This window comes from Phoenix dactylifera, unplaced genomic scaffold, assembly GCF_009389715.1.
Source record: "Phoenix dactylifera cultivar Barhee BC4 unplaced genomic scaffold, palm_55x_up_171113_PBpolish2nd_filt_p 000288F, whole genome shotgun sequence".
NCBI classification, from domain to species: Eukaryota; Viridiplantae; Streptophyta; class Magnoliopsida; order Arecales; family Arecaceae; genus Phoenix; species Phoenix dactylifera.
In genome coordinates, this window is record NW_024067770.1 from 521,485 (window position 1) to 532,135 (window position 10,651).

General features: G+C 38.2%; 1 protein-coding gene across 1 annotated transcript; it reads left to right on the forward strand.

Annotated features, from left to right (window-relative positions):
- The first annotated feature begins 351 nt into the window (after positions 1 to 351).
- Positions 352 to 9,546, forward strand: LOC103723375 (DEAD-box ATP-dependent RNA helicase 7-like). Its single transcript, XM_008814267.4, has 14 exons — positions 352 to 1,018; positions 3,742 to 3,876; positions 3,972 to 4,112; positions 4,225 to 4,336; positions 6,640 to 6,710; positions 6,803 to 6,957; positions 7,047 to 7,158; positions 7,310 to 7,411; positions 7,533 to 7,593; positions 7,675 to 7,846; positions 7,934 to 8,030; positions 8,129 to 8,223; positions 8,469 to 8,602; positions 9,087 to 9,546. The coding sequence occupies exons 1-14, from the start codon at positions 467 to 469 to the stop codon at positions 9,302 to 9,304; spliced, it is 2,157 nt and encodes a 718-aa protein (XP_008812489.2). The 5' UTR covers positions 352 to 466; the 3' UTR covers positions 9,305 to 9,546.
- Positions 9,547 to 10,651: the final 1,105 nt, after the last annotated feature.

Sequence of the window (10,651 nt, forward strand, 5' to 3'; positions counted from 1 at the left end):
CCAAAAGCATAAAGAAAATGGTAACATCTCACTTGGATCCGTATCCGACCCAAAGTAGATGCGACCCGATTCGATCCGAATGATCCGTTGCGTCAAAAATTGTAAGTATGGATCCGATCCGATCCGATCTTCAATCGAGTCAGATCTGGATCCAAAATTAGAATCCGAACAAAAAAATCGGATTGAATTGAGGTCACTCAGGATTCGACTCGATCTGACCCATTTGCATCCAAAGCCACAGCCCTCACGCCTCACCCGCGTCAGCCCGCCAATCACTCGTGTGAGTTGTGCCGACTCCCCTAGGTTTCTTGTTTCCCCTCACCAATCCTATAAAAGCCAAAACCCTAGCACTTCCTCAACCCTCTTTCCGCCTCTTGCGCCACCCCTTTTCTTAGGAGAAACGGCGCCCTTCCCTTACCTCCCCCTCCAACCCTCTCTCTGTCTGTCTTTCCCTCTCCCATCCGCTATGCCTTCTCTTCTCTTCTCCTCCCCTTCGGAGCTCGAAGATCTCAAAAAGTCGAAGAAGAAGTCTAAGAAGGCCGAATCCATGGCCGCCGAGCTTGAGCAGAACGGCTTCATAGAGGCGGAGAAGAAGAGCAAGAAGAAGAAGCACAAGAAGCTTGAATCCGATGACGAGGAGATCGACAACAGCGACGGAGAAGGCTCGGAGAAGAAGAAGAGCAAGAAGAAGAGAAAGGCTTCTGATGAGGAGACGAGCGAAACCAGCTCTGACGGAAGCGATCCTATTCTGGATCGCAAGGTGGCAGCGGTGAATGGTTCCGCTTTGAAGAAGCCAAAGCTGATGCAGGAGGATGAGGATGGAGAGGTGATTGCGAGCCGAGAGGAGTCTGGCGCCGCGAACCCGAACCCGAACGCCGTGTCCAAATTCAGGATATCGAAGGTGCTGAGAGAGAAGTTGAAGTCGAAGGGGATCGAGTCGCTGTTCCCTATTCAGGCGATGACCTTCAATCTTATACTTGATGGGTCTGATTTGGTCGGCCGGGCACGGACTGGTCAGGTAGAAATGTGTTCCTTTTTTATATTGTTCCGCTCTGAGGCAAATCACCTTCCACATGCTAAGCATGCAATTGATATTTCTATGGGTTAAAAGAAACATTTTGACAGTGGCTGTATAACATTCATCCTGATCCGATTTTTAAGTGTGAATTCAATTAATTTGCCCAATTTGTATTTGCAACGAATTTTGTAGAGAATTAATGGTGAAAATATGTGAGTTTTAAAAAGATAGTTGGAAAGAATGCATAAAGAAAGTAAGACAGGTAATCAAGTCTAAATTATTTGATTAATATTAATTTTTAACATCATCTAGTTCATATACGCGTAAAAGAAAACCTGAATACTAATTTTCACTGTCAACTTATCAGATTACCCATACAATACTAATTTTCTCAAATAACCATGGCATCATATACCTGTTTCTATTTTCACATCTGTAGGTGTTGCTAGTCAAATGCTTCACATCTGTAGGTACTCTGCAAATGCAGTTGTCAAATTACTTAGGAGAGGCCAGTGGGTGGACACCTTGTATGACCAAGTGAGACACCTAGTTGTTTAGCCAACTGGCTATGGAGGAAAGCTTTCCAAGCTTTTACTGTATATGTATTTTTAACCATATATATAAATAAGCATGTGCATGTATTATACATAATCTTTTTTTCGTCATATATAGGATAATGAACCTATTTTTGGAAGTCTCAAAATCCACAAGAATAGTAGTAAATAGCATCGCTGCAACTGTAGCTTCCAACAAGCTGCAGAACACAGCCAGGTAGCCAGCACCTAGTAGAAAGCAGGAGGACAAGACAGTAGACTATGGCTAGCAACTTAGAATGAAAAGAAATTTAGGGAGAAATTGAAAGAATGGTGAGATTCAGAAGAGATGTGCTGGCCACTGCAGCTATCATTGCCACTCATGATTATCGACTAACCCGTCAGTAGCTGTTGACCAGCTCTCTAGTTATTACCATGTTGGTGGTAGCCTTCATTACCCTCCCACATGTCTTATATGGGGCTTAAATAGGGAAGAAATGGGAAAAGAAACCTTTAAAAAGGTAAGAGTTCAAGCAAGCTTGGTGTAGGAAACCCAGCCAAATTAAGCATCTAGGTGACTACCTCGGCATGTAGGGGACTGCTTTTAACAATACTGTTTGTGAGACAGAGTTTGGAGCTTTGCTGGAAACTTGAAAACTTAAAAATGCTGGTTTTGCTGAAAACAATCTGAAACTGGGACTGATCCTGTAGTTTTGGCCATGATAAACCAAGAAGGCCAAATTCTGTGTGTATGAATTTTGGAATTTTGGAATCTTTTTATTTATATAAATTTATACTTTATGTGTTTCAGGTGGATTTAAAACCATCATCATATTACATTTCAAAGGGATTTGGAAGAAAATGAAGTTTTTGATACAGTTTTGTGTATTTTAGAACTCAAATCTCATAGGAACTCAGATCATCACCAAATATTGCAATGTTTATATTAGTTTTTTTTGACCTCTCAGTCTGAACCATCAAATGATACATCTGGAGGTTCAAATATATAAAATATTCTTCAAAATGAAGTTTGGGGTATTAAATTAATTTAATTTTCTCTATTTTTTGATTTTATTTCTAATTCCAGGGACAAAGTTTATTTTTTTTATGACCATCTAGTTAAATTGTCAAACTAAAGCCAAAACCACTGAAACCATCAAAAATTGAAACCGACTTACATTTAGGCAGGGTAGAACTAAAACATAACCTTCAAACATTGTTTGAGATTATCTGGACACCCTCGAGAGAATAGTATTTGGGGTGTCTAATGTTAAAAACTCATAATATTATCTATGTTTCTTGCCGTGCCTTAATGTATTGCAAAACAAATATCCCATCCTTTTTTACATTTATTTCAATCATTAATCCTCTGTTTACTGTTTTATGTGCCAACCTAGAGATTCCCCCTTTATCTACGATGTTCCAGTCCAAACTGGTGACCCCTTTCCTACAATCTCCTCATCTAAATTTTGCTACCTTATATAATTGCTCCCTTTATGGGATCTTATCTTAAAAATATTATTCATTATCTGTTTGAAATTTGTCACCCTCATATTAGCACTACCCTTTAACTTTTCTTCATACTTATGCTTCATCACACTCATACCTGCTGCTTGCTTATACTGTTAACCTTGACTTGTTGGTCACACCCATGTGATATTTCAGCCAAACTGATCTTTAACTTTTCTGCATTCTTTACCTGAAAGCTATCACACCTGTACTTGCCCTTGCCTCCTAACCCATCCCATGTTCTTTTTATCATATAACACTATTGAACTTCACTGTTGCTCATTTGCGTTAATAATTGAATTACATTTATATTTTTATCTTTTAATTTCTGTTTTTGGCAATGCACGAGTCAGCTTTGCAAAATTTGATCTAATCTAGTATTATCCTAATTTTTATTGGTTCCTCATCTTTGAACATCTCACATGTTAAATATTTCTGAACCTAAACTAGTTTGATGCTTTTAAGTTGTCTTTTTAAATATCTAGATCGTAACTTAATGAGTCTTCTTTTCATTGAATTATTGTCTTGACTTTCAGTTTCTTGTTAATGATTGTTCTGTCATGGAATTATTGTCAGTTTTTGACATATTTTTCTTTTTTATTGGTCACATTCTTCTTACTTATCTCTGTTTTTCCTTATTGTTGATGCTAATACTGTAAATATGCCTTTTCATTTTCATAGGGTAAAACCTTAGCATTTGTGCTGCCTATTTTGGAGTCGTTGACAAATGGGCAACACAAGGCATCTAGGAAAACTGGTTATGGAAGGCCTCCGAGTGTTTTGGTACTTCTACCAACTAGAGAGCTTGCAAATCAGGTGAAGTGGGACCTAGGTTGAAGATTTACATAGAAACTTCAACTACATTGTCTTTCTTAGTGCCAGGCAACCGTTTGACATCTTTACACTTTCAGGTATCTGCAGACTTTGAGGTTTATGGTGGGGCAGTGGGGTTATCTTCATGCTGTTTATATGGAGGATCTCCTTATCGTGGTCAAGAGCTTGCTCTAAAACGAGGAGTTGATATAGTTGTTGGAACACCTGGGCGGATAAAGGTAATCATATTTTGTTCTTCCAAAATTTGCGTGGCTCATTTAGGTTTTTGAGCTTATTTCATCAGACTAACTACTTTGACTATTAATCACATGTGATGTTTACCTTCTACAGGATCATTTAGAGAGGGGAACTCTTGATCTAAAATTTTTGAAATTTCGTGTTCTTGATGAAGCTGATGAAATGTTGAATATGGGCTTTGTTGATGATGTTGAACTAATTCTAGGTAAGAATTCTCTTTTCACAGCTTGTATACTTGTTATTTAAGTTTTCTTCTTTTTTTTCAGCTTGTAGGTTGACACTGTTATGATAGGTTAATTGGGCTTGATTGTAGGCAAGGTGAGTAAATTGTTACTGATAGACAAATCTATTTCTGCCAAAAGATTATACGATTTGATGGTAGGCAATCAATAGGACCGATATTTTGATGAATTTTGATCTGTACTGTATATAGAAGCACGAATGACATTTATGTCCATAAGCATTCATGGCCATTTGATTTGTACTGGTTTATCCTAAGTTCCTAACCATTTAATTTAGTTCTATGATTCCAAAACAAAAAAGGTTCCTTATATGCTTCATAGACAAAAAGTCTTTAGATTTCTACATAACAAAGACAGGTATAAACCAAAATAAGTCAAAAGTTTCAAACTGACTTGGAACCTTACAGTGACCAACCATACAAGCGGTTTTGTCATGAAGCCCAAGGTTTTCTTCCTTCCCTTATCTTTTATTTATTTTTTCCCTAGGGTTTCCGGTTTGAAGAAACTGTTCCTTTGACTTATCCTAACCAAAAAATCCTTAATGGTCCATTTATTAGGAATTGATCAATAGCTGCCTCTGTCTTTGATCCAACCTTATGATAAAACTTAGAGGTGGGCAACAAATCTCCTTTAATGGACGCTTATTAATGATCTATGTCCAACTTAAAATTAGATAAGGAATAGCCCATAGATGTGGATTGGGTGGTTCCATAGAATAGCTGAGTTGAAAAACATCACGGAAATAAAATTGTAACAATCAAAAGGAAATTGATATTTTCATACAAAAATTGAATTAGGACGGAACAAATCTGGTAGCAGAATAAGACAAGTTGAAAGGAGAGAGGTCTTCTAGCATTTTCGGTTGTGTGTGATTTTTATGTATAGTATCGTAATGCATTTATTACATATGTTTCAGTTGCTTATGTTCAACCCAAATCACAAAGGAAACCATTTAGATTGCAAGGTATTACTATCACAATAGCTGTCTCAACAGGGGATTGGGGGCACTGATAAAGATCCAAAACCCTCGTGAATGGCACCTCCTATAGATTCAGGAAATCAATGCAATACATGAGGGGTATTGATCTCATCGGAAATGCATTGTGATCCAAATTCATTCCAATCACAAACTGCTGAATCCTCTTTCCATACAGTTGTTGAGAATTTGATTTTTGTTTTTATAAGAACTGTCTTAGTGTTTATTTCGTACTTTGCTATTGCGATGCAAGGGTTATGCCAGGCAGTGAGCTGAGTCTAAGTGGAAACTTTAGAATGCTTTGCCTTCCTAATTTGCTTTGTTAACTGACTCAATGTTTAACTCCATATCAAACAATGTCTGCATGATTGGATTTGCTCCTTGGTATTGTCTCAGAGATTTTCATCCCTCATGACAATGCATGAAGCTATGCAGTTATCTTTAAGAATAGTGCTCAAAATGCTAGATAATATGAGTCCTTAATGGTGCACTCAAAGTTAATTTTTCTCTACTTGTGAATCTCAAAGTCCTAGACGATCTCTAGTAGAAATTAGATGTCTTCTTCAACAAAGATTGGGAGGGGGATGAGGAGAGAGGATTAGCAAAAATTGATAAGGTAGATGGAGACATCAGATTACTTGCAAGCAGAAGGAAGTTCGATGTATTTAATGGTATCAACCCACAAGATCCTTTGTATTTCCTGATAAGATAATGCAATATATAAATATGCAGTTTGTTATGTTTTATGTCATTCACATTTTTTGTTTTTGTTTATAGATCACATGCATTTGCATGTACTTATTTACCAGTCTCAGTATAGTGCATCATCAGCATCTATCTTACTATAACATAAAAGCTTTGTACTCCATCAAACATGAAATATTGATGGAAGATTTTATATTTCTTTTCTTCCCCTGTTTGAGAAGCACAGTTGAAGCACTGCTTAAACTTAATCTTGTTGTATGCTAAGATAAAATACCATTGTAGTTTTATATACATCCGGACAATTTAATGCAAATGATATATTCAATTTGGTGAAGAATGTCACTTTAATTATATATTTCTAGCCACTAGCCATATTTATGTTGTAGAATATATGAACGTTAGAATTGGCTATTTTTCACATCTAGATGATCTTTGGTTTTAAAGTAAGGCCCTTTATTTCATTCTATATAGGTACATCTTGTACCCTTCTTAGAAGCTGAGTATGGGCAATAAGTAACTGCATGAGTAAAAATTAATTGTATGCAGCTAATATTAATTGGATGTTTTTTCTTCTACCTCGTATAGGTAAGGTTGAGGATGTAAGCAAAGTTCAAACACTTCTTTTTAGTGCTACCCTGCCGGATTGGGTGAAGAAGGTATGTTTGTCTGTTGCTTCTGAGAAATCCAAGGATAAAATGCATTCATACATCTCTTTTCTGACATTTTGATGTTTTGTACACATTGCCAGATCTCTGCAAGGTTTCTAAAACCTAATAAGAAAACTGCTGATCTTGTTGGCAACGAGAAGCTGAAGGCTAGTGCTAGTGTTAGACATCTTGTTCTTCCCTGTACACGTCAAGCAAGAGCACAACTTATTCCTGATATTATTCGCTGTTATAGCCGGTCTGTATCTTTTGTAGCCATAACTTTACTGTTGCCTCCTCTGCTTTACATTTTCTAAATGGTTTCGATGTCAAATTGTCTTTACTCAGTGGAGGCCGTACCATTATCTTCACTGAGACAAAGGAATCTGCATCCCAACTTGCTGGACTGTTACCTGGATCAAGGGCTTTGCATGGAGACATAGTGCAATCTCAACGGGAAGTACGTGTCAATGATGATATAGAAAGTATGCTTCACCTGGGTTTAGGTTGAATGCATATAAGGCACCTAAATTTCACCACCTACCTTAGTTATTGGCATTGTTTATGAGCAATGTGTTTCTTTATAATTAGTAGGAGTTGATTGTATGCAGGTCATACTTGCTGGATTTAGGTCAGGCAGGTTTTTGGGTTTGGTGGCTACAAATGTGGCAGCGCGCGGCTTGGATATCCATGATGTGCAGTTGATTATTCAGGTATGCACTTAAATCTTGGAAACATGTCATGTTGGTTATTGATCTATAAGTTTTAACCTTCATAATAAAAGGTGCTAGTGTAAATTAGCCAGGTGCTAATTACTTTGTTTTCATTTCTCAGTGTGAGCCCCCACGTGATGTTGAAGCCTACATCCATCGATCAGGACGTACTGGAAGGGCTGGTATATTTAATAATATCCTTTCCATTTCAATAATGATTTTTGGAGTTTGATGAGTTGCTAACATATGGAAGTTACTTTCAGGCAATACTGGAGTTTCTATATTACTGTATGAGCCCAGATATTCATATAGCATTTCTAGATTAGAAAGAGAATCAGGTGTCAAATTTGAGCACATCTCTGCACCTCAACCTGCTGATGTTGCTGAATCAGCTGGTTCTGAAGCTGCTGATTCTATCTCAAATGTCTCTGACAGGTATGCTTGTGTTACATTTTTAGGGAAAATTGCACGTAATAAATTTATATTGAGCGTTCCCTCGATGTGTACATGTGGTTTTTGCAGTGTCGTTCCAGTTTTCCGGTCACAAGCAGAGGAACTTTTGAGCTCCTCTGGCTTATCAGCTGTGGATTTACTTGCAAAAGCACTGGCAAAGGCTGCAGTAAGAAATTTTGTTATATTCTCTTTACAGCTTTTGGCATTGCTTTCTAAAGTCCTCCAACCATTATAATAAGTTTCTTTTGTTTGTTCCCTGTCTAGGGATACACCGACATAAAGAAGAGATCGCTGCTTTCTTCTATGGAGAACTATGTAACTCTACTTCTTGAGGCAGGAAAGACTATCTATTCTCCATCGTAAGTATAGAGCTTGAATCCCATCAATTACAGGTTTTAAGCTGGTGTTGGTTGTTGCTACCATGTATAAGGCCCAATATTGTACTTTCCTAAAATCACCAGTTGAGAGCACTAAATGGAATTAAGTTCCTTGCTAAAAGCATTAATAACTGGTTGACAAAATGACAGATCCATAATCAATTCGTAGAAAAACTGCCTTATTGATGATCCTTATCTAATTCTACTTGATCTGATCGCTATCTCAGGGTTGCTTTTAGTATCTTGAAAAGATTCATGCCTGATGAAAAGATTGAAGGGGTGAAGGGCCTTTCTCTTACAGCTGATGGAATGGGGGCGGTGTTTGATGTGCCTGCTGATGATGTGGATGCCTTCATTGAAGGTATATCAAATTTGCTATTTAGAAAAGGTCTCTGATTTCAATGTTACTAGTGCTACTGAATCATTGGAATGAACTGAAAAATGAAATTTTCCTGTTTGTTTATTGCTTTTGGTACTTGGGTGCCAACATATGAACTACTTGGTCGTAGGCAGGCTCTTGGCAAAGTTTGGTCTAGGTGGTTGTCAGAAAAGTTAATCCTGGTACACACGCATTAATCATTCAAGTAAACTACTACAATAAAATATATCAGTTATGCAATACATAATTGACCTCAACAAACGAATTTTGGGGATTCTAAAACAATTTACAATTCAGACTTTGCCATTGTTGATATGCTAACAACATCCAGAGATTGGTGATTGGTAGTGCAAGCTATTTGCAATGCATCATTCCTTACATGTACTTGGTTTTATACCAAAATAACATTATATTCTAGCCTGAATATGAACTCCCAAGATTTCTGATGTATTGTTTTGGTGCTCAGGTCAAGAAAATGCTAACATGGTGACCATTGAGGTCTTGAAAAGCTTGCCTTCTTTGCAAGATAAAGATCAGTCAAGAGGTGGTAATACAGGACGAGGCAGGTTTGGTGGTGGCAGATCCTCTGGCGGTAGAGGTGGTCGTGGCGGCTTCGGCAGAAGAGATGGAGGGGGTCGTGGGAAGGGAAATGGTGGCGGCAGAAACAGATTTAACAGGAGGTAAAGCGGTTTGTGTTGTCGGGGCAATCTGAAAAACGCTTACTCTAGTTTGTGTGACTGAAAATTTTTTCAGACCTTTTTCGCTTATGAATTCTACAGTCATTACATCAAATGATTTATTTCATAGAATTGGTTTAAAATTGGCTGCAACCATTCAATTTTTTTGCTTATGTAACTGTAACAAGTGCTTACAGCTTTTATTTGAATGAATTGAAAATGGTTAATGCTTACAAGATTGCTATAAAAGGGATTTGCACTTGATAAAATGTCGACAAGAATGGTTGGAATATCGGAAAGTGTGTGTGATTGCATGTACTATCAGGAATAGTACTTTGTTTATACATGAAGAAAAATTAAGTATAATTGATTGCTGAGATGGGAAAGACAGGTGTATTGTTAAGCAGATGTGGTTTTGATTCCCATCTTAGTGCATGTGAATGGCCTACCACGACACGACGGAGCCATTCATCGGACTCAATGGTTCTTCGTGAATGACATCTGCCTTGCCGATTTGCTCCCCTAGATGATTCTGGGCAATGGAGTCAACCTGAGCCATGGGGTGTCCCGTTAGGACTTTGCTCCATTGTTTGCAGCTTACAGGAATATCACTTTGAATGGTGTCATCCATTGATCATTACATTGGCCTTTCAGCCATAGAAATGTCAGCAAGCAAGGTCTGGGTGATCAAAATCATGAAGCCTAGTTCAGAACATGGTTTGCATAATCTGATAGGTCCTTCTTTGGCAGATTGAATATTTTGATAATTGATACTAGAACTCTCATTCTTGTAAGCAATGTTGCCCGAAAGAAAGTAGCGATTTGTTTTGAGGGAGATCGTCTTCCAATATCAGAATTGAGAATGTTTTGGTAAAAAGCCGACATGAATCTCTTGAGAAAGTGAAAAAACTAGTGCAACAATCTCCTATGACTTGATAACTATCTACAGTCCAACTATGGACAATTGATTGTACATCTATGACAACCTACAGAACCACCCAAAATAGAAGCAAATAAGTCATTCCACATTCGGTGATATTAAACGCTTGGCCAAGTTTCAATCTCGTTGAGCAGCAACCAATGCATCGATGGTCGGTGTACTTTTCTGATGTCAAAGAATAAAGTGTTTCTGTTTTTTGGTTTTTGTTTCTTTTAACTTTTGAAGGGAGAAAGTGGCTAGAGTTGAATTCTTAAAGAATAAATGATGGAGGAGGACCGGCAGGCCACGGCGGGCGACGGCGCGGTAGATGGGACCCGGTGGGAGAAGGGAGTGGAGGGGGCCAGCGCGGGAGCGGGCGGGCGATCCGTGACGACGGTGAAGCCTCTGTGGTCGGAAGTGGCCCAGGCCTCCCGT

Coding starts and splice junctions, on each gene's coding strand:
- LOC103723375 (XM_008814267.4), top strand. CDS start 467: ATGCCTTCTCTTCTCTTCTCCTCCCCTTCGGAGCTCGAAGATCTCAAA. Junction 7,847..7,933: donor ATCTCAAATGTCTCTGACAG/GTATGCTTGTGT, acceptor TGGTTTTTGCAG/TGTCGTTCCAGTTTTCCGGT. Junction 8,603..9,086: donor TGTGGATGCCTTCATTGAAG/GTATATCAAATT, acceptor TTTGGTGCTCAG/GTCAAGAAAATGCTAACATG.